Source organism: Girardinichthys multiradiatus, chromosome 23 (genome assembly GCF_021462225.1).
Source record: "Girardinichthys multiradiatus isolate DD_20200921_A chromosome 23, DD_fGirMul_XY1, whole genome shotgun sequence".
Taxonomy (NCBI): domain Eukaryota; kingdom Metazoa; phylum Chordata; class Actinopteri; order Cyprinodontiformes; family Goodeidae; genus Girardinichthys; species Girardinichthys multiradiatus.
In genome coordinates, this window is record NC_061815.1 from 26,268,553 (window position 1) to 26,292,481 (window position 23,929).

General features: G+C 37.7%; 1 protein-coding gene across 8 annotated transcripts in view; it reads left to right on the top strand.

The window, feature by feature from the left end:
• Positions 1-23,929, top strand: part of LOC124860299 (protocadherin alpha-C2-like) — a 192,052-nt gene that overhangs the window by 64,458 nt on the left and 103,665 nt on the right. The window contains exons 1-2 of one of the 8 annotated variants that reach the window (XM_047353510.1): positions 148-2,975; positions 12,582-17,653. The exons of 5 other annotated variants lie outside the window; for them this stretch is intronic. In XM_047353510.1, coding sequence (XP_047209466.1) covers positions 624-2,975; positions 12,582-12,653 — 2,424 coding nt within the window. In that variant the 5' untranslated portion in view covers positions 148-623 and the 3' untranslated portion in view covers positions 12,654-17,653. 2 more of the 8 variants (XM_047353511.1, XM_047353508.1) reach the window with 2 other exon arrangements.

Below are 23,929 nucleotides of genomic sequence, written 5' to 3' on the forward strand. Positions count from 1 at the left end.
ATTTCCATTGATGATTTATGTGTGATTTTGTTGTCAGCACATTCAACTTTGTACAGAACAAAGTATTCAGTGAGAATATTTCATTCATTCAGATCTAGGATGTGTTATTTGAGTGTTTCCTTTATTTTTTGAGGAGTGTAGTATGTAGTACCAGGATGTCACGCAAACAAACGAACAATACTAAAACACAAAAACAAGTTGAATGAAGTTGTGGAAATGTGCTGGAATGTTGGATTATAAATACATTGGTGAGTTATTCTACAGTTTACCTTTTCACTTTTTGTTTTGCATCACCATTAGGAGTGTATAGTTTTTAAAGACTGAAAATGTTAGCACAAATTAGTATTGTATCTGCGTTGTAACAGCAGCTCGCTTGGGGGCGCTGCTTGTGAAATTCCAGGGGTCTCAGTGGAACTTCCATCAGTACTTTGGAGCTTGTGGGAGAGGAAAAGATTGCAATAGGGCGATGGCTACTGATCCGCCATTCTTCACCAGTTCATTGATCAATATTTGATTCTAGGAATACTAATTTCAATTTTTGGTATAAATTCATGTTTAGGAGGTTGATTTTTTTTATTATCAGCTTTCAGTTGATTTGATTTAATCCATCTTTTGAATTTGCCATGGCACGAAGAGGATGCAACGTAGTGTTGGAGCGTGTGCTCATTTTTATTCTTTCTCTGGGTTTCACTTTTAATTTCACTTCGGCGCAGCTGCGTTACTCAATACCAGAAGAACTAACGACGGGTGCTGTTGTTGGAAATATTGCTAAAGATTTAGGAATGGAGCCAAGTGTTTTAATTTCCAGAGGATTTCGCATCGTATCTGGATCGAGGGACTCGCTATTCCAGATCAACAATAACGGAGTCCTTCACGTCAGCCGAAAAATAGACCGAGAGGAGGTGTGCGAAAGGATCGCTGCGTGTATTATCAACATAAAGACTGTACTGGAGAATCCCTTAGAGGTGCATTATGTCGCCATCGAGGTGTTGGACGTGAACGACCATTCTCCCACCTTCCCTGACAACGAGACGCATTTAGAGATATCAGAATCTGCGTTATCCGGGGCTCGGTTTCAGTTGCAAGGCGCACGGGATCCAGACAGTGGCGTGTTCTCTGTTCAACAGTATAGGCTCAGTCAAAATGATAATTTTCGTTTGGAGATTAAAGATAGAGGGCGAGATGGTAAAATTCCTTTTTTGTTGTTGCATAAACCGCTGGACAGAGAAGCTGCGAGAAGTCATGGGTTACTGCTCACAGCTGTTGATGGAGGCAAGCCCGCTAGGTCAGGAACAATGAAAATTCTTATCAATGTTTTAGATGTAAACGACAATATGCCCACATTTTCTAGCGATTCATATACTGCAGAGCTCAATGAAAATTCCCCCGTAGGTACAACGATCATACAAGTAAATGCCACTGATCAAGATGAGGGTTTAAATGGAGAGGTGGTTTATTCTTTTGGGTATAATGTAAATGACAACCTAAGGAAACTATTTCAACTTGATACCTTTACAGGATCAATTACAGTAAAAGGAGTTTTAGATTTTGAAGCAAATGACAGATATGAAATAGACATCAAAGCTTCTGATAAAGGACCAGTCCCCTTGTCAACAGAAAAAAGTGTCATAATAGCTATTGTAGACTTGAATGATAATGCACCTGAAATAGAAATAACATCATTATCAAGTGCAATACCTGAAGACTCAAAACCCGGAAGGACAGTAGCATTGATAAGTGTGAATGATAAGGATTCAGGTGTAAATGGAAAGGTCATGTGTTCTATAATTGATGATGTACCTTTCACATTAACACCTTCCTTACAAGAAAACATGTTTTCACTTGTTACCAAATCACTGCTTGACAGAGAGCATAAGTCAAAATATAAAGTAACAATAATTGCAAGAGATGCTGGTGAACCAGCTTTGTCAGCTTGGAAGACAATAAGTGTAACAATATCAGATGTAAATGACAACAGTCCAGAGTTTTCAACAAGCCCATATACTTTTTATGTGACTGAGAACAATGCTGCTGGAGCCTCTTTATTTTCAGTGAATGCTTTTGATAATGATGAGGGGGGAAATGCTCTCATATCATATAATATACTAAGAAGTGGTGATCAACATAAAACACTGACATCATTTCTCAACATAAACTCTGAAACTGGAGAGATTGTGGCACTGAAAAGTTTCGACTTTGAAACTCTGAAAACTTTCCAGTTCCAAGTTGTCGCCTCAGATTCTGGGTCTCCGTCACTGAGCAGCAACGTCACAGTGAATGTGTTCATTCTGGATCAGAACGACAACGCTCCAGTCATCCTGTATCCAGTCAGCTCCAACGGTTCTGCTGAAGGTGTGGAGGAGATTCCCCGCAATGTGAACGCAGGACACTTGGTGACTAAAGTCAGAGCCTATGACGCTGATATAGGATATAACGGCTGGTTGCTGTTTTCACTGCAGGAAGTTACTGACCACAGTCTCTTTGGTTTGGACCGCTACACAGGACAAATCAGAACACTTCGCTCATTCACAGAGACAGACGAGGCTGAGCATAAACTGGTCATACTGGTCAAAGACAATGGCAACGTTTCCCTCTCAGCAACAGCTACTGTGATTGTCAAACTGGTGGAGCCCAAAGAGGCTTTTGCAGCTTCTGATGTTAAAAGTGCAGCAAAGGATGATGAGGATAATAATGTGACTTTTTACCTGATGATCACTTTGGGCTCAGTTTCAGTTCTGTTTATCATCAGTATCATCGTGCTGATTGCAATGCAGTGCTCCAGATCCACAGACTATACTTCTAAATATCTCCCAGAGACTAATTATGATGGGACACTGTGCCACAGCATCCAGTACAGATCTGGAGACAAACGGTACATGTTAGTTGGACCCAGGATGAGTATAGGATCTACTATAGTACCTGGAAGTCATGCAAACACACTGGTGCTACCTGACAGGAGGAGGACATGTGAAGAGGTAAGGATGAATTTATAGGCAAAATTAAACGATCCTTGAAATAAGTGTGCATATGATGGAGACTTAAACTTATAATAATGTCTAGCCAGATAGAAATGGTCGACAAGTCCTTCACTTAGAGGAACAAGAATGCCATATGTTGATGATCTGGCTGACCTATTTGAGATTGTGTATACTGTATGTAGATAATTAGTCTGGTTTAGTTTTGTAAAGCAAATCCAATCAGTGATTTTATGCTTTAAGGAGACTTTAATGCTTTGACCTTTACTCATTGATTATATTTCTATGCTTCTACATTTGAGGACTAGTTTCTTTTACTATTATCTAACTAAATGCAAATTTTAGGGTAATGCTTTGTTGCTTTTATTTTTTGTAATTAGTAAACTTTTTTAAAGACAAGGCACAAAACATAACTTTCACTTACATTATATGGTGAGTGCAAACAGGTTGTACTTTTAGTCTTTATGTTTAAATAACCATCCTGTTTGAGCCATTGTATTGTGATTTGATATAACCTTAATTTCTTAAAAAACATTGATTGATTACTTCTAATAGCAACTGCTTTATGTCAGGGTGAACCTGATACATTTTATTTACATTAGACAGAAGATTTTTGGATACTTTATTCTTATACATTTTTAGATTTTTTTGTAATTTTTTTCTACACATCTGTTAAAAAGGCACAGACTGCCTACAAGCCTTGGAGGTCTGTGATTTCTGATGCAGTTGCAGGGATTCAGTGGGCAATGAATGGCTGAGACAGAGAGGAGGTCAGAGCGAGCCTGAGGCGCATGTGCAGTGAAACACAATGTGCAGCCAGTCAGGTGGGGCAGGGTTACTTTGACTTAGCATGAATCTTACATTTTATGACTGAAAAGGAAGCAGTACATTCTGTTCCTATATTTTATTTATTAGACTTGTTGTGCTTTGGATATAAAATACAGAGATGTCAGAGAACACACATGCATATATGTATTTTTAAGGACACCAAACATAAGCTACAGAATGTACAATCCCCTTTGACTAACTAAAAACTAGGTCACATGTGTACATCTGCATGCTAGACTTTTGGGCTGCTTTTCTCATGAACATTATGTGTTGCCCATAGCAACACACTGGGAGATCCACATCTCAGACTCTACTGGTTTCCACGGACTAGCCTGCACTCCTCGGTCTTAGCAACAGCAGCGGAACAGGATGAATGAGGGAGGGAGATGCAGGGAGAGCAATGGAGTAGGGGGAGGGGAAGTAATGCATTTTTTCTATTAACCAGATACAATATTTAAAAAAATATAATAAATAGATCACTTTCATAAAATTGCTATTGCAAAGCCGGCAGCAGATGGTACAGATTCTAAAGCTGTAACAAAGGCAGGAATAGTTAAGCCTCTAATTTGGTATTGCGTTGTATTTAGATAATCTATTTTCTCCGAAAAAATATAGGTCAATCTTATCTTACATTGACGAAACAATGTGTATTTTGAGAAATGTTATTTGAATTATGATTAAAAGTGACATGTTTGGACAAACGGATGAGCCTTAGAGATGGCTCTTCACTGAAGTACCCATAGAGGAAAACAAAGGATGAGTTCAGATTCAGTGTGAACCACAGTTTCACGAAGCAGAAAGCTTGAACACACTTTCTCAGCAGTTCCTCTGCCCATTTCCACTGTCTGCTTTACAACAGTAATTGCCTATCTCTGTGCATTTATGCATTTTTAATGCACCTCTGTGTCTGTATGTGTGTGCAATGAAAACCTGTATGAGACACAATGTGTGTTCAAGTACAACAAGACCGCTAAGCTGTGCCTGAACAGCAGATGGCAAGGAAATATGTGAATGAATAAAAATAAATATCTTGAATCTTATGCATTGGGATTATCAGACTAACTGTGATCTGAAACTGTGAGGCGATTGCATGCCCCAAGCCAGTTCTTAGCTACTCCCATGGTAGTTTGCTTGTATAATTGAGAGGACAAAAAGAACAAGGAGTGGGTGAATTGCAATTAGGGTAATTCAGAATGACTAACTAATGCCAGAATAATTCAAAATGTCTTCTGATTAAAACAGCAGTAAAACATTAAATGGGATACACTATGTGTGAAATTACTATACGGTTTGTTCTAAACATATTATCATTTTGCATGCCTTCTTTGGTGGAGGAGTGCCTGCTTGCCCATCTGCCTTTGTCCCTATGCTTGGCTGGCTCAGCAGATCAGTGCAATTGTGCTTGTATGCTGTGTTTTCAGGCTGTACATTTTTCACAGTGAGGTGACCTTTCTTTATTTACAGATTTTTGTGTTAAGTGAAGAGGTAAACTATTTTCAGTAGGAAAATGGGAGAAGAAGTAACATAATAATTCATACTGACTGCTGCTTTAAGGGGAGTCTTGATTATAACTTGACCCTTTAGCCATTTAGAAGCCCTATTTTGCCTAAAAAAAATGTAGCCTTGACTTGATGGATACATTGAGCTTCAGAATTTGATAATGTCTTTTAAATATCCATCAGAACTCAACCTATATGCCTTACATGCTGTTATAGGCCCCATCAGTGCAGTGCAGTGGAGACACAATGACTTGACTTTTTTTAACCCTTTCCTCCCTCAGCAGAAAAATGGTGCTGCCTTTACTGTTAATTTACTCATTTATTTTACTCTCCTCTGTCTTTGTTGGGGCCTACATCTGCAGAAGAGTATTTTATTTGCTCTTTGTCTGTTTTTAGCTAAATCATTGTTTGTTTTGGTGTAGATGTGGAAAATCACAGGTCACATCCAATAAATTTACGTGGTATGAGATTTCAAAAGAACTGTAACATGTTGGTCAGAGAAATGTTGAATTTTCATTACCATATTTAATTTAAATTTCAAGCAAAAATATCATGAAGTAAATTCACTTTTTTCAGTTTAAGGCCGAGATGAAGTCTGTCCAATTTGGAGAGCTCCAGAACAGCTGTCCCATCCAGGGCCATCAAAAACTTACGCTGAATTTCTCAAACAGTCAACGCCAGCAGGGGTTGTGGCCAGCTGAGTGAAGCTGAACTCCCACCCAGATGAAAAATTCAGGCAAATAATCTGAGTGGTTACTGCCTCATTTGTGCTGGTTTGTGCCATTAAATCTTTCGTTTTTGCTGCTACAATTTCTGAGATAAATATAACTTTTAATTTAGTCTGATGACATCATCATCCCCTGCAATTTGCTCCAAAATGAACCAGAATGGTCTCATGTTTTAGTGCTTTGTTTGTGCTGGTTTATGCTGTTAAAATTACCGTTTGTGCTGCTATAGATTCTGAGATATTATTAGTTTTAATCTGAGCCCAGTGATAGTCATTGGTTAATCAAGTGTCACTGTAAACTATATTGGTTAATATCAATTGGAAATGACCCTATTGGGGTTTGGAGTTCAACTAGGCTACACTGAGGTGTATTGGCCTAAAGCCCTTTACTGTTAAGCTTTGACTTGATGTTGAGAGACAGCATCATGCTGAAGAGGGAAAATACAAAGAAATTCACAGAAAGGAATGGGAGCCTGATCTGGAGCTAAAATCATGGATTGCCCCTGTCCCAGAGTTTGACTCGAAAGCTCGTTGCAAGTATTGTAATACAGAAATCCAATCGCACCTTCATAATTTAAAAAAAGTATGACAGTTATGTGAGCAAATAACAGCTACGACCTATAAATAAGGCATCCCGGTTTCTGTCAATAATTTTTTCAGCCTGAAGCAAGAAACGTTTACTAAAACTAAACCAAAGAAGAGTAAAAAAATTGTAGTCAGAGTATAGATGAGCAGTAAAAGAAGAGGGAAGATTAAGGGGAAGTTAAAGGAAAAGACTGTCTTAAAATTATGGGGTTAAAAATATCTAATTTGATCAGAGCCTTTTATGAGGAGCCTTTCTGATGAGCATCACCAGGCTGGCCATGATGAGGGACAGACAACAGAGAAAATCTCACCTGAGATACACTTGGTTACAGATAAGTTTCCAAGCAGTGATAGAAACCAGTAGGATAAATTTCTGTCAGCTACTAGTTGGATTGATGTGAAAAATACCTTGTCATTCGGTGCTTTGAAATTAAAAGTATTACATATTACCTGTTTCAGGTTGTTTTAAGCCAATTTCAAACTAACTCAACACAGAAAAACATAATTCAGAAAATGAGCACATTGAATCCTGTTGTTGAGGCCGGTTCATTTCTACAGCTAGACAGAAGACAGTGGTACTGTATAAACGGTGGTGGTAAGGGTAAAATATAGGCAAATATGGCTTTTAACCAAATATTTGTAGAAAATCCTTTTGAAGCTGTTTCTGTCTTTCATATTTCTATGGTGGGCTATATTTCAAATGATCCAAAATGTACATTCCTGGGTGTTTTTGAAAGGGACAGCATAAAAAAAAAAAAAAAATTATAGGAATTAATCACAGCATAAGTGTACTATAAATTAGTCAATTATTTAGTTTCATTGTTTTTTACACCTGCCTCTGTCCTAGTCTCACTTTACTTTTCTCTTATATGCCTGCATATCGTTTCCTCATTCATCCTCTTCCCTGTTGAATTTTGGCCATCTTTCTGCATGTGGTCCGCTTTCTCAGTCTGTCATATGTTTCTCTAGCACTGTGCCTTATGCCTATGATGTTGCAACTGTGGATGCAGATTGTGCTGTTGTGTGTCAGTAGGGCAGCTTCTCTCTCCTTTGCTGCAGCTTTGTTTGTGGGATCAGCAGCAAGGATCGTAATCTAATTTACACACACATATTGCTGTTGAAGCAAAAACAGCCATGTTCACTCGTCACATGCAAGAAGAGGATGCTCTTAGACAGACATTTGTGATGTGCAACAGCACATGGCACATACTCACAAAAATCTAATCCTCTTTAGCCAAAGGCACTTTCACAGAAGAAAGGTTGCTTCATACACAAAGGAGACTGAGAAAAAGCTAAATGAGAGCTAAAACAGAATGAACATCCTTGACTGTATGGTGTGTCACAAATGAATAGAAAGACACTGTTACCGAAACCTACACGTGCTTTATGATAGCACTAATGCATTATTTTAGCGTATTTTTAAATATTTAACTTATTTGATATTTCTCACAACTTGTATATGTAAAAAAGTTGTGCCGTTTGCAGTCTTACTACCAAATGATATTTTTCACTCAACATTAAGCTTTTACCAGGTGTTAGAGAATAGAAAAATGATTTTAAAAAAATGTACATGCAGGAATGTAGGCTTAGACTTAATCAGTTTATATATCAAACCAGTAATGTTTTGACCAAAGACTATCGCATTTCTTTATCCTTGTGCTTTGGGCATGTTTTGATTGTTGAGAGATTTTTGAGACAGAGAGAGAGAGAAAAAAGTAACGTAATTCATTAGTAACGTCTCAAAATGGATCACAGATTCATACTTTGTCTAACTTTTTTGTACAATGACATACACAAACACACAAAAAAACAAACTATTACATGTTTTTGTTGCAATGTTGCTTGCTACAAACAGTGTTAGGTTTGACAGCACATTTTAATTTAACTTTAGACAATCTTTTAGGACTGCACCGTGGCGCAGTTAGTAGCACTGTTGCCTTGCAGTAAGAAGGTCGTGCATTCGACTCCTGGTCTCTCTGCATGGAGTTTGCATGTTCTCCCCGTGCATGTGTGGGTTCTCACCGTGTATTCCGGCTTCCTCACACAGTCCAAAGACATGCCTGTTAGGTTAATTGGTCTCTCTAAATTTCCTTTAGGTGTATGAATGAGTGTGTGCTTGGTTGTCTGTGTGTTGCCCTTCCTGGACTGGCGACCTGTCAAGGGTGTACCCCACCTCCCGCCCATAGACTGCTGGAGATAGGCACCAGCTTCCCAGCAACCCACCATGGAAGAAGTGGTAGAAAATGACTGACTGACAATCTTTTGACTACAGTGTAATGTAGTGTTGGTCACATTTCAGTCACCTGTAGTCATTTTACTTTTAATTTAGTTTTAGTCAACAAAATCTTAGTATATTTTACTCTATTAAATATACTGTAAATTAAGATATTCAAAATACAAGTAATAGGGGAATTATATATAAAACTATAAACTTATTAAGAATGAAGCATTCAGTCATTTTATATTGTTTATCTTCAGCCTAGTCATGCATCAATCTGACTCCTTATTTTAGTTATCTTTGTAGCAGTCTGCTCTTCGATTGTCTCCAAAAAAAAAAAAAAAATTATCCACTTCACCACCAAGATAAGTGATCCTTTTCCTCCAGCCCAATTTGCAGAGGCCTTCTCTTTAATTGAAACTGTCTGTTGTAATTCTGTCACTTTCTCTGCATTCTGTTGTTAAGGGTTTTCCATGGTCTTACACCTAATTTGATTGTGAAATACTTCAGTGTTTTCTTGTATTTTTAATAAGATTTTTGCAAATTACCTTTATATCGCCACACAGCAGTGAAGCTACTAAAAAGTTGATAGCTACCAACAACTCTCCAGACAGCTGATGTGCATGAAGATGACAGGATATGTGAAAAAACACAAGCATTTATCAGGAGCAGTTACCAAGGATGACCAGATTCTGTTGTGCTGGGATGACTGGGCCTTTAAACAATTTGGATTTACACTGAGTTCAGCTTTATGTAGCTCAGAAGACATAAGAGCTGCTGGTAGCCAGCAACTACTTTGCTAAAAATAACAACGCAACAGTAAATCATTCTTTCAATCACAGGCTTGTGAAATCCCCTTGTAGTTCAGAATATAAAATGGAAGCATTACTTCTCTACCTTTGCACTGAAACCAGGGCAGCCAGCGTTGTTTCTGCTAGATACTGTTGCTCCAGACGTGGTTCAGACCATTAACATCTTTCCACCTGGTGCTGGACACATATAGTCATTCACTTCCTACCACTCAGGAAGATTTAATCTAATTGACAATCTGCCCACAGTGTCACCACTGGAAATTGGACTGGTTCTACTGTGACTGTGCATGGATGAGCGGGTATAGGCGCTGAGGGGGTAGAAGGATGGATTGTATGTATCTCTCCTTTTTTAGTTATGATTGAAATTAGTTTCATCAAGTTTTTGTACATTAATAAAAGGCCAGTAACAAAATATTTTCATCATAGCTTTAGTCAATGCAATTAACTCTGGTTACAAAGATGAATACATTCATCTTTAAGGACCAGTGGGTTCTCTTTTTATTTATCTTTTCCTTATTCTCATGATTTATGATAGCCATGAAATAATTAACGGAGAATGTTTTTATGTATGACTCACATTGTTTTTTCTCTCTTTTAGTCGCTAATCACTTACAGTCAAAAAGCTCAACTAGAGCAAATGTGTCTTCAATCACGGCTTAATTTATGGCTTCAATAAATGTTATATGATTAACACTTCAGCTTCAGGTAATACGTTTACACTTTGTTGCACCCTGCCCACGTGTTTCTAAAGTGTTCTTGTATGTTTTAATGCTTGGTTCTTTCAGTGTGATCCTCTGTTAATGAGTGTTTCTATTAGCATTTTCCCTCCACAGACATGTCAGGGATTTGTAATTGGTGAATCAGGAGGCTGTTGTCCTGGACGTCAGCACAAACACTGCTGCAGTGCAGCTGATGGGGAATTCAGCAAATAAAGTGTCTTTCTGCTACACATTTAATATGGAGCAGAAGCACAAAAGTTAGGCATAAAACATCTTTCTGTATTCTGAATTAATTTAATTGTTAATAACTCTTCTACATAACATTTAAATCCCAAAATTCTGCTCCTCTTTCCATGTTTGATAGCATTTTACAGACTGCCGTCTGAGTCTATTTTCATGTTCAACATTTTTGTTAATAGCTTAGACAGAGTGAGTGGGCCAACATTGCATTGCAGGGAGCATTCACAGCTGTAGGGTTAGCTTCCTTGGCACAGCATCTTTTGCTCTTGTCATTTGTCCTAGAACATGATGAAGAGCAGTTTGGAGCCATGTGTGGCTTTGATGTGAATTGGCCCAAGTTAGTAAGCAGTATTTGGGTCAGTTCTGGTGAACTTTTCTTCAGCACCGGTTATTTAGAGACATTAGCAATTTACAAAAATGATCATATTCCTTGCTCAAGTGTTTGAGTCCAGGTGATTTTAGGTGAGTGTGACTTTTTCCCCTCCTGTGGTTCGGGTGGATAAGACCAAAGTTTCCTCCCCACTCTGGAATCTAAGTTGTTTAGATAAAATCTACTTCTTAAATATTTCCTCTCTTATTTTATAATCACCTGACTTGGTGGACTGGAGCCTGTTTCATTTCTGTTATCAGCTTTAACCTCAATGACCATCAGCTATATAAAAGGCTTTAGGAATGTTATCTTGAATTGTCATTTTAAATCCTTGCTGGATGAGCAGAGCTTGGGAATCATGATGACGTGTTACCTTGGTTTGTTTAAGCAACTGTTATAGTAAAAGTAGGAATATTAATTTAAGAATACTAAACTGGTTTAGTTGCTATATTTATCTCTGTGATGTGATATATATATATATATATATATATATATATATATATATATATATAGAATCAACAGAGATTAGAACAGATGTGGGTCTGCAGAACTGTTGTTTGACATCAGAGCCCACACAGCCACAACATCTGCTGCTGTGCGGGGGTCAACATGGCAAGCCTGTGGGAATGAACTGACCTAAGGGGGGTCAATGCAAGGCTACATACATGTCAGCCACATCAATTAAAGGCAAATGGATAGGATCCTTGATTGATTGCTGTTGAAAACCTAAATCTAAATCTAGATCCTTAAATCTAGATTTAGGGAGCAAGGTATTGGTGTCTGATTAAAAATGGCTGAAAGGGTGTGGGAAATCCAAAGTCATGGGGTCAGACATTGGATGCAGCTCTGATAAGAGGATTGGCCTCTTGCAGCACTATTTGCGTGCTGTTCACTATGGGGGTAAAGGGGGTAAACAGCTACAAATGCTGTCTGATTAGTACCAGATCTTGTGTTTATTTCTGACCATAAATGGATGGGATCAGATGTTTACTGTTAAAGAGAACCAGTCTTAAGCTGCAGGGTTCCTCATCCCCCTGTGTCTATTTGCCTCATCTGCTGCTCCCACTATGCATGCTAGGCGGTACTTGTGGCACTTCAGCAAGTGCACTCCCCTTTACCTTTCTTCATTAAATTTATCTGGTTGTCCTCTGGTTTTGTTCTCAAAACAATGAAGCCGAGAGCATAGCTTTATGTGTGCTAGCATATTATTTTAAGGTAGCTAAGACGCAACATTTCTGTCATCATGATCAACATAATTTAGTGAGGAGTGTAAGAAATGTCTTGCTGACAGTTGTAAAATATTTTCAGACAAATGTGCAGGGCAAAAAGAAAAATTAACAGAATGTTTGCACTCAGCAAAAAAAAAAAATAGGAATGTAGAAGGTTGTTCGGGGTAGGAACTGTATTATGAATGTATTCCAGTTTTAAGGCATAAGCAGCCTGAGCAATAGTAAAATATATCAGTATATCAAAAAATCTGAGCCATTGTTCCATAAAATACCTTAATATCTCATCTTAAATTCACCTTGTACATGTAAAAACATAAAATTGATTAAAAAGATAAAACATAAAATGTGATTAAAAACATAAAACTTTTTGTTCTTTAAGGACACACCGAGGAGCTGGATGATCAGATGGCATGGACAGAGTGACATAAGTACAAAGAAACCAATCATTTAGTTGATTAATAAAACTGCAGCATGAACTGTCCTCCCTTGATATCGAAATGAACCGAGCTTCATCTGATTCTTTCTGGTCATCTTTCTGAAATGTGAACCTGTGAGGTGCTCTTTACAGTCTGAGTCATCCCATCCCACACACAGCTTTGCCTTTTGTAAAGTTATTGTGGTTATTTTTAGCTGAGCCGTCTGTCCTAAAAATGAATCAGAAATGTGGGCATTCAGAGCTTATATGGTTATTCTGCCATGCTGTTGTGGAGATTAGAGTTTACATTATGTCACATAGCTCTGGTGTGTGCTTACTTGTGCACTGATTGTCACTTTATGTAAGTGTCAGTTTCTCTTCAGTGTTCCCCGCCATCTTATCTAGTATGTTAAGTGTATGAAGAAAACAGAGAGATGGGTGTGGAAGATGAGTGTTAATGCTGTCAGTCTGACTCACATCCTGCTTTCCCCTCCCACCATGTTTCTCTTTTTGCCTGTTTCTGTTCTTCTTATCACTACCCCACATTTCTCTACCTCAGATGATTCTCTGCTTTACCTATTGCTGTCCCCTCCCGTTTGAATGATAGTTTTTTCAGCTCTGATATTTGTCTTCATTTCTCCTCGTTCTCATCTTTAAACAAAGAACCCGTATCTCTGATTTTTACCATCCCTCCCCCCTTCCTACGCATGCTGACGTTCTTTGGCTGTATTTGTCTTTACTTGTGCCCCCTCCTGTTGCTTTTTGCAACTGCAATTTGATGGGAAATGGGAACTTTATTTGTCCTCTCTGGTCCTTTTCTGATTTTTAATATATTATTTACTTATGTTTCATTGCTAACTATTATTTAAATATCAATCTTTGCTTCCTTATTATTAACCAATGATTTACTATAATTTTTGCTCTTTGTAACCACAGACAGGCTATCTACCACCTGAAATTTCTCGTTTTCCAAATTAAAAAAGAAGATGGTTTATCAGAGCATGTATTTAAATCATATAAATTATCTTATTATAGGGTCAAACCTGGGCCTGCTGTAGTAATTTAAAGGAACAGTACAAAAAATATCTTGCTTGTGACATAAAACATCACTCAGTCCCTTATGTATGCAGTACAAGTAATGAAAAGAAGTGGCAATAAAGGAAATTATCATTGTTTGACAAATTACCTTTTGCATTGAGAATGACATAATTTACAGTACGAAGTAAAAATAAAAAAACTTTATTTCACATAAAAGTTGTGTTTTCTGAACTGATCCATCTGATCTGATATGAAGACAGAGATTCGTGAAACATCCTGCTAATGTGTTGGTTTTTAATGCTTGAGTATACAGTTAAGCCCATAATTATTCATACGTCTGGAACATTTAGGAACCTAAGATTTGAATAACAGTGTTTTTTAGCATACAAAATCAAGCTGTTGCTGTGTCCGTTAAAAAAAAAAAAAAAAACAGCATTTTGTTTAGGATAGGGTTGTTTTAATTTAGTTTGACTCATCCTTCCACATATAATTACTGCTATTATCATTTTTTTTTCTTTTGATGTTTAAACAATTATTTTATGTTAATTTACATCACTTCACACTGTACTGTATCACGTGTAGTTTTAGCCATTCAAGTGTACGCTACTGGTTAGAAAAGTGGAGTAATCATGCATGCTTTAAGGACAACTTGTACCTCTCTGTGCTGCGCATGGTGTTGTAAATGCATAATTCACTCTTTTGCTGTGCTTGCAGTAGTTACAATTTACCTATCAGTATATCATCTGCATCGTAACGTTAATGTCACTGGTCTCAGTGAATGACTGCCCCTTTTACTTTTCTTCTGTGATTATTTGTGCAGATATTACAATCCAGTTTGTTATGATGATAAAAATATAATGAAATGTTTCTCAGCAAATCTAATTGTCTCAGAAATACTGTGGTAAATAATATATGGGCCACAGTATAATGGAATTAATAGAAGTTGATATTTGCTTAATGTGGGTATGACCAAAGTTTGTCCAGAAAGAAAAATTAAAAACTAGTAGCAATGTAACAAGAAGTTTGTTCTGTTTATTAAAAATATTAATTAAATATTTTCGATAAATGTTCCCAAAACCCTTGTTTACAGCAAGCATGTCTGACTCACCTTGTGTTGTCTTCCGAGAACGTGAGGAACAAGTCGTGAAAGTGAAATCAAAATAGCATAACACACAGGGAATAATATCTAGTATCAACGTGTTAGAATACCAAGTATTGTTTGGATAGAATTCCTTTACCTCTATAGTAAGAGCTTGATTTTTTAGATGGTTTTAAATAGGACCTTTCAGTTCAAGTATTCTCTATGTCCTGCTAGAACTTTCAGATTATTCCCATTTTACCTGGAATAAGGTTTCATTAAAGTGTTTAAATCATAATTCTGCTATGTTGCTCCATTAGGTAAAATTATCTTAATGATGCATGACTTCATTCCAATCATTATGTGCATTTTTCATCATATGCTACCGGTTGGCAATTGCTGGTTGAGCACTGACTTAAACGACTAAGGTCTAGATGTCCAGAGTATGTGTCATCAACATTTTATTTACTTATTTTTTTTGTTGATGTTGTTCTGGAGTCTATTGAGATGTTTTAAATATGTGGGAAAGTTGGAAATTAGTTCAAGTTTACTAAGTTTGAGTAAAAAAAACACATAATAAGGGTAAATTTTGTTTAAGGACTGTTTGGGCATTACATATATCCTAAATTAGAACAGGTAACTTTCTCCATTTAGGCATCTCTGCCACCCACACAAACACTCATATTTCCTTTAATCAACAAGCAACACACTGCCTTATCTCAAGCTAAAACTAGGATTCACTTACCTTTGAAAACCTGTGCCCATGAAGGTGAGGTTAGTTTATTATACGTTCATTTTTGAGGGTGATGAGAGTGGAAGGCGTTTACTATTTTTGCAAAGTGTCAGCTGGAGCTTATACGATTGGTTGGAAAGTCATTATTTTATAGTCATCGTCATTTCCTGTGGAAAGTAGAGCAACGTTACAAAATCATTCCAGGGGTTTTGAACATAAGAACCTCTACAGGCCTGCACACTCTTCTATTATTCATTCTTTTTTTTTTTTAGAAACAGGCCATGGCCCAGTGCAGCAGCCCTGCACCTGCAATGCTTTTCACATCTAGTGCTGCCTTATGCATTTTCTACTGCATGATTAATAAGGATGTAAAATATAACCTGCACAACGGCATATTAATGCTGATATTTAGGAAGTATAACAAGATGCAATGGTGCAGATAAATATGTTTTTAGGAGACTATACACTATATGTGTATGTAAAATACATCTATGCCGCATGTTTTGCATGAGCTGTAGTTGAAGATTAGAAAATGTTCTCAACATCTCTGCCTCTTTGTTTTAATATGTATCGGCTGGATAAGAATGGGAAGGTACTGTTAGACACAGGACATCCACATCTCTATTTGCTATCTTGAACAGCTGACATTTAAATTTCCGGAGCCTAAGAAACTGTGCACCACACACTGATGCATTTTATGAAGCGTGTAAGAGTGTTAATCTGATATAAGGTTTTATATCCGCCCCTGCCTTTGCCATCCAGGATTTCTGCATATATAGAAACTCTCATGGAGAACAAAGAAAAGGGTGAATAGGCTCCCCCTTGTGGCAAAACGTATACATTACTTGTTACTTCTCATGCGTGTTTGTGTGTCTGTTCATTTAATTATTTAGCATGTTGCCACTGTGAGTGTTATACTGTTGTCATTAGAGCTGTTATTGACATTCTGTGTAACTATTGATCTATGAATAGCAGGTTCTGTCCCATTTCTCAACTGTGTCTGATTTAAACATGGGAAACAACCCCATTGAATGGAAAGCATTTTATGTATTTGATCCGGGATTTCTATGCTTTACTACAAAGATAGATCTCTTCCTAATAGTAACCTAACCCTAACCCTAATCCCACCACATACAGCTGGTTGGCCTTGATGCTGTATCCAAGAGTTCAAGAGACAAAAAATTGGAAATGACGGATAAAGACTCCAGGGAAAATTGGGTAATGGTAAATCGTCAAATGGCCATATTATGTTAAATACCTTTGTCACATATGGGGGAAATTTTTCGCTGTAATTTATTTTTGAGGTTTTTATGATCAGCAAAAATATGTTGTGTTCTTGGTGTAGCTGCTCAGTGCCATAAGGCAGGGTGTGGTGGAGGAGGATGCAGGGGAGGGGCTTTGAAAGGGACTGCATATGCCTCACCATGAAAACAGGAGGGAGGATAGTGAATCAATTATAGGAGCCTGTGAGGGGATCAGTCAGATGGGTTCTGCCTTTGTTGCTGGACACACTTTTTAGCCAATCAGAGTGTCTATTACATTGATTCTAGCTTCCCAATCAAATAGCTCTAATAGCTTTGTTGATATCTAAACCTTATTGTTCCATCTTCTGCCATATTTTTATCTTCTGCTCTCACACAAAAACATGTAAATCATAGAAATCCTTATGGATCTTAAGTGAATCTTCACCTAGTCATTTATGTGATCCAGATTACAATAATTAAACTCACCATGGCAATATATACTACCAGATATTTACAAGAGGGTATAAACAAAATACTGTGTGCACCTCTGATCACTAGTGTATAGATGCTATGTAACATATCATATCTTACCTTTCTCAACAGAATGAATGGGTAGTATTGGTGTATGTTAAAAATGGCACAGTGCTGGGTATTCAAAGTATCAGGTTTTGTGTTTTTCATTCATTAAAATGTTACTGTTGATCTGTTAGGGGCAACACATGACATAGGCAAGAATAATCACACAGCAGGTGTAGCACGCCTGTTGTTTTACAGTAGAGTAACTAATTAAATGATTTTTTTTAGGCAGTGTTCCATTACTTTCCAAATGAGTGAACAATGTGCCCCACTATGCCCCTCGGTGTGTGTGAATGTGTGTGACTGAATTTTGGGCATGCTCCATATTGCTGTGTCCTGATTTTTCAACTGGTTCCGGCTCATGTTTCCACAGACACGCCCCTGCCCTACTTACTCCAGAAACGAGAGGAGACAAGCACAGATTTGGAAATAAATGATTAAGTGGTGGGAGGATTAAACAGTATGGATGATTCAAATTTCATATTTTTCTTTATATCTTTCAGGAATGATATTAAAGATGAAAGAGGATAAGCATAAAAGCTCCTATGTAACTAACTTCATGAATTTTAACATTGTATATGTTTTGTGAATAGAAAATCATGTTTTCCTTTTTTCTGTCTTTATCTTTTTTTATTAATTGGAGCTTCTAGTCTGGAAATGTATTTATTTGCATTCTGTTTTATTACAGTAATAAAATGGTTTATCTCTTTGTCACCTGAAATCTTTCCTAACTAGATTTTTGATGATAGAAATATGAGAATGCACAGAGCAGTGAAAAAGTAATTGCCACCTTGCAGATTTCTTTTTGCAAATGTACTTAAATGTTTCAGATTATAAAACAAAATTTAATACCAGACATATAACCTGAGTAAATGTAAAATGCAGTTTTTAAATTAGGATTTCATTTATTTCATTTTAAGATAAAATAAAAAGCCATTCATGCCAACCTGGACCTAGATGACTTGCCCTAATTGATAGAACGATGAATTCAGAACTCTAATAGAAAATCCTGAAGATTATTGGGCCATGAGTTAATCTCAAGCGCACTTGGATTATACAGCAGGACATTGAGCACGCAAGCAAGTCTACCTCTGAATGACTGAAAAAACACAGAATTATTGTTTTGGAGTGGCTTAATAGTAATTCATGTATTTGTATATCCCTTTACAATTACCACTAGGTTCACCAAAGTGCTTCACAATAACTAAAATAAAATAAAACATGGAATACAACAGTGTCTGTAAAACATCAAAACAATAGAAAAATAGAGAGATGTAAAAAGTGTCACACTAAAGCCATCAATATGTCTTAGGTCTTGACTTGAAGACTCCCAGGTCAGAAGTAAGTCTTCATTCAGCTGGGAGTTTATTCCAAAGTTTAGGAGTTGCCACAAAAAAGTCCCAATCAGTGTTAAAATTTAGACCTGGGCTCCTTCAACAGGTGCAGATTTGAGCCCCTCAAGACCCGGCCATGCACACGGACAGTTAAAATATTACACAAATAATATGAGGCCAAACCATATAAAGCTTTAAAAACAAGCATTAAAAGTCAACCCTAAACTGAATAGGGAGCCGGTGAAGGGATTTAAGCATCAGTGTGATGTAATTGTTCTTTCCAGTGTTGGTTATGAGATGGGCAGCAGTATTCTGGATGATTTAGAGGCAACTAAACAAAGACTTGTTTGTACCAAAATGCGAGGAATGACAGTAATCCAGAGGTGAAGTTATAAAGGCATGGACCTTTTCAAGGTCATTTTGCTTTACAAACCTTGTGGCTTTTTCATGGAGCTCTAGTCCAAACCACATTATTTGTTGGTCAAGTTTAATACAGGTCCTTCTCAAAATATTAGCATATTGTGATAAAGTTCATTATTTTCCATAATGTGATGATGAAAATTTAACATTCATATATTTTAGATTCATTGCACACTAACTGAAATATTTCAGGTATTTTATTGTCTTAATACGGATGATTTTGGCATACAGCTCATGAAAACCCAAAATTCCTATCTCACAAAATTAGCATATCATTAAAAGGGTCTCTAAACAAGCTATGAACCTAATCATCTGAATCAACGAGTTAACTCTAAACACCTGCAAAAGATTCCTGAGGCCTTTAAAACTCCCAGCCTGGTTCATCACTCAAAATCTCAATCATGGGTAAGACTGCCGACCTGACTGCTGTCCAGAAGGCCACTATTGACACCCTCAAGCAAGAGGGTAAGACACAGAAAGAAATTTCTGAACGAATAGGCTGTTCCCAGAGTGCTGTATCAAGGCACCTCAGTGGGAAGTCTGTGGGAAGGAAAAAGTGTGGCAGAAAACGCTGCACAACGAGAAGAGGTGACCGGACCCTGAGGAAGATTGTGGAGAAGGGCCTATTCCAGACCTTGGGGGACCTGCGGAAGCAGTGGACTGAGTCTGGAGTAGAAACATCCAGAGCCACCGTGCACAGGCGTGTGCAGGAAATGGGCTACAGGTGCCGCATTCCCCAGGTCAAGCCACTTTTGAACCAGAAACAGCAGCAGAAGCACCTGACCTGGGCTACAGAGAAGCAGCACTGGACTGCTGCTCAGTGGTCCAAAGTACTTTTTACGGATGAAAGCAACTTCTGCATGTTATCAAGGTGCCAGAGTCTGGAGGAAGACTGGGGAGAAGGAAATGCCAAAATGCCAGAAGTCCAGTGTCAAGTACCCACAGTCAGTGATGGTCTGGGGTGCCGTGTCAGCTGCTGGTGTTGGTCCACTGTGTTTTATCAAGGGCAGGGTCAATGCAGCTAGCTGTCAGGAGATTTTGGAGCACTTCATGCTTCCATCTGCTGAAAAGCTTTATGGAGATGAAGATTTCATTTTTCAGCACGACATGGCACCTGCTCACAATGCCAAAGCCACTGGTAAATGGTTTACTGACCATGGTATCACTGTGCTCAATTGACCTGCCAACTCTCCTGACCTGAACCCCATAGAGAATCTGTGGGATATTGTGAAGAGAACATTGAGAGACTCAAGACCCAACACTCTGGATGAGCTAAAGGCCGCTATCGAAGCATCCTGGGCCTCCATAAGACCTCAGCAGTGCCACAGGCTGATTGCCTCCATGCCACGCCGCATTGAAGCAGTCATTTCTGCAAAAGGATTCCCGACCAAGTATTGAGTGCATAACTGTACATGATTATTTGAAGGTTGATGTTTTTTGTATTAAAAACACTTTTCTTTTATTGGTCGGATGAAATATGCTAATTTTGTGAGATAGGAATTTTGGGTTTTCATGAGCTGTATGCCAAAATCATCCGTATTAAGACAACAAAAGACCTGAAATATTTCAGTTAGTGTGCAATGAATCTAAAATATATGAATGTTAAATTTTCATCATGACATTATGGAAAATAATGAACTTCATCACAATATGCTAATATTTTGAGAAGGACCTGTATTTGAGTCAAACAGCACACCAGGACTTCTAACAGGGGAAGCACAGTTGAAGGAAGAATCAAGGCCAGCAGCTGAACTGTTCCCAAACACAATACATTTAGACTCGGCTTAATATGTGACATACAGTGAAGTAGTTCTTCATCCTTGTCAGAATTTACTGGCAGATATGTTTGTATGTCACTGGCATAGCAGTGAAAGGACAGGTTGTGTTTGGCAATGATCAATCCAAGTAGTAGCATGTAAAGAGAGAAATGTAATAGAGGCTGACATTTTTTCGGGAGTCTGGGGACGGTACAGGATAAAAAATGAACGGGAGCGGGAGCTAACCAATAGGAGGGAAAATAAACTAGGATCAATTGTCCTTGGAAATGTAAAACTGAGACTTTGTTATAAACTTTAAGAAAAAAAAAACTTGGATCGACGCCGCCATTGTGTAGCTTTTTTCCAAGAAGCCTATACTATAAGGCGAGTCAAACGAACTACACGACCCACAAGCCAACAGTGCTTCTGATCAGAATGGAGGGAGCAAACGCAGGTGGAGAACTGGACGTGGTAAAATTGGATTTGCAACGTAAAGTCAGAAGTAAGGACTTATCTATTAAACTCATAGAGCTGACAGGAAAGTCACAAATATTACCGAACTTCAGGAGAGTTGAATGTAGCGGTATTAACATGCAGTCTGTTGCTTGTAAAACGTGTTTAGTTGTAATCAAGTTCACCAGTGATTAAGGGACACTTGTAAGACAGATTCTGGATTAAATCAACCCTGCATCTCTTCATTCATCAAACGAAAAATACCAACATGTGTCAAGTCTCATCTGACCAACAAAATTGCTGCATGTGCGCTAAAGATTTAAGAGCCTTTGCCACAGTAGAGGGGAAAGGTACGGAGCCCGAGAGGGGACATGGAGGATTTTTATTTTATTTTTTTGCGTCCCCACGCAATACTTTTGCGTTCGGCATTTTGGAACAGCAGCACAGATGACAAACTGCTCATAAAACAAACAGCACTGATATGTCATTGATATGGTTTATTTGTCATATGCAGGTTAACATTGTGATCACACAATGTGATGAAATGCTTAGGATAAGAAGAACCGTTCAAATCACGATAAAAACAAAAACACTAATGGCGTACAAAAAAAAAGTACACATCATGCAGCAGTAATAAGGAAATAAAGTGTCACAGATGTGGTTTCGTGCAACATTATTGTCCATAGTTCAGTAGTTTGACAGCTTGTGGATAAAAACTGTCTTTTAGTCTGATTTGAAGATAATTTTATTTAAGACCGATTTCAAAATAAAACTCAATACATCTCAAAACGGGTGTAGTGTTTGTTTCATTTTTGCAGTTATCTGGTTTGGAAACTATGCCACAAAGTATTGCGAAATAACGCAAAGACTATTGCGTGAGAATGCAAAAAGTATTGTGAGTGAACGAAAAAGTATTGTGTGGGGACGCAAAAGAGAAAAAATACCCCCATGTCCTCTCGCGGACTCCGTAGAAAGGATTCATCAAGGGAAGATATTAAATAAATATGTTGTGAAATAGAAAGAAATTGAATGTACCATTAAATGTACAATTTATTTTAATACATCATTAAATATTAAGTGTACCAATCATTACGTTTTTAAAATTATACTTAATTATTCAGTGGCACATTTAATTGCATATTAGTCCATTTCATGATATAATGGTACATTTATTGTTTCTAATTATGTATTAAATAAATAAATGGTACCTTTAATTTAATGGCACATTTAATGTTACATTTCTTTCATGTTACATTTACTTCACTTATGGGACATTAACAACATTTATTTATTTAATGATGATTTTATTGTATTAATTTTGTCCAGTTTGACCCTCCATTCTTGATGCCTGTATAGGAGGTCATGTCAGAATTTGTATCAGGTGTTCTGGAGCAGACAAACATCTAAAACTTGCAGGGAATTGGTCCCTGAGGACCAGGGCTGTGAACCATATGAGGTGCAGTTTCTAAATTGCAAAGGTAATGCCTTTTTGCCCTTTTGTTCACCAAGTACAGTTCTCTTGCTAGGTGCATTTTTCTTTAATTTCAGCAATTTGAAACATAAAAGTGATGTCATTGTTCAAAGGAAACAATCAATTAATAAATGAGTAAAATACAACTATGTACATTTTGTTTATTCAACTATAGACATGGTCTGTTTCCTTCTTTGATATTTTATTATTTCTTCATTATTATTCTTTTTATTTTAACTGGCCTTTACTACAGCTAAAAACAGGGACCTAACTGGTCCTTCAAAGAAAGAAATTGCCAAAAGACTAAATGAAGAAAACAAAAATGGGAGAGTCACAGGAGTGGGAGTTGTTCTAAATGGGAGCAGGATGGGAGTGGGAGTCAATTTACCAGGAGTGGGACGGGACAGGACATTTTTCTGTGGGAGCGGGATGGGACAGGAGAGAAAATCCACTCCTGTGTCACCCTCTAAAATGTAAGGGGTCAAGGATGGATGAAGGTCCTTAATGGGACGCCACAAGAAAAAGGGGCAGTAGAAGAAGACAGTTCACCAATCATTACAGAGAAAAATATCTCTGTTAAGTATGAGGCAAACCATCTATGTGCATGCTGCGAATGCATTGTGACTAAACCGTGACAGGAGGACCAAATGGTCCACTGTATCGAATGCTGCCGTGAGGTCAAGCAGCACCAGGAGACTTGGGCATCCAGCATTCACAGACCACGCAATATCATTGTGGACTTTTAAGACACATACATAAACAGTCTCAGACCTTTGGCGGGTGTAAAACCAGACTAAAACTTTTCAAATTAAAATTATTTTCTAAAAAGGACTGCAGCTGATTAAAAACCACTTTTCTAAGATTTTAGAAAGAAAATGGAGATGAGATACAGGCCTAAAATTTGAAAGTACAGAGTGGTCCTAACTCTGCTTTTTCAGTTGAAGTCTGACTATTGCATGTTTAAAAGCAGCAGGGACGACTCCTAAAGAAAGATGCGTATTAATAAAAAAAAGAAGAGTTCAACTGTATTAAAAAAAAAAGATTTGGGCGCTTTTGAAGGGACAATGTCTAAAGGGAAGTTCGTAGTTTCTAGAGATCCTACAATTTTGCAGAAATCTGCAAATGAAGGCAGGTCAAACTGATCGAATGGTGCAGATTGGGCTGGGGCAATCATCAGGTCATTATTGCTACACACATTCATTGTTTTT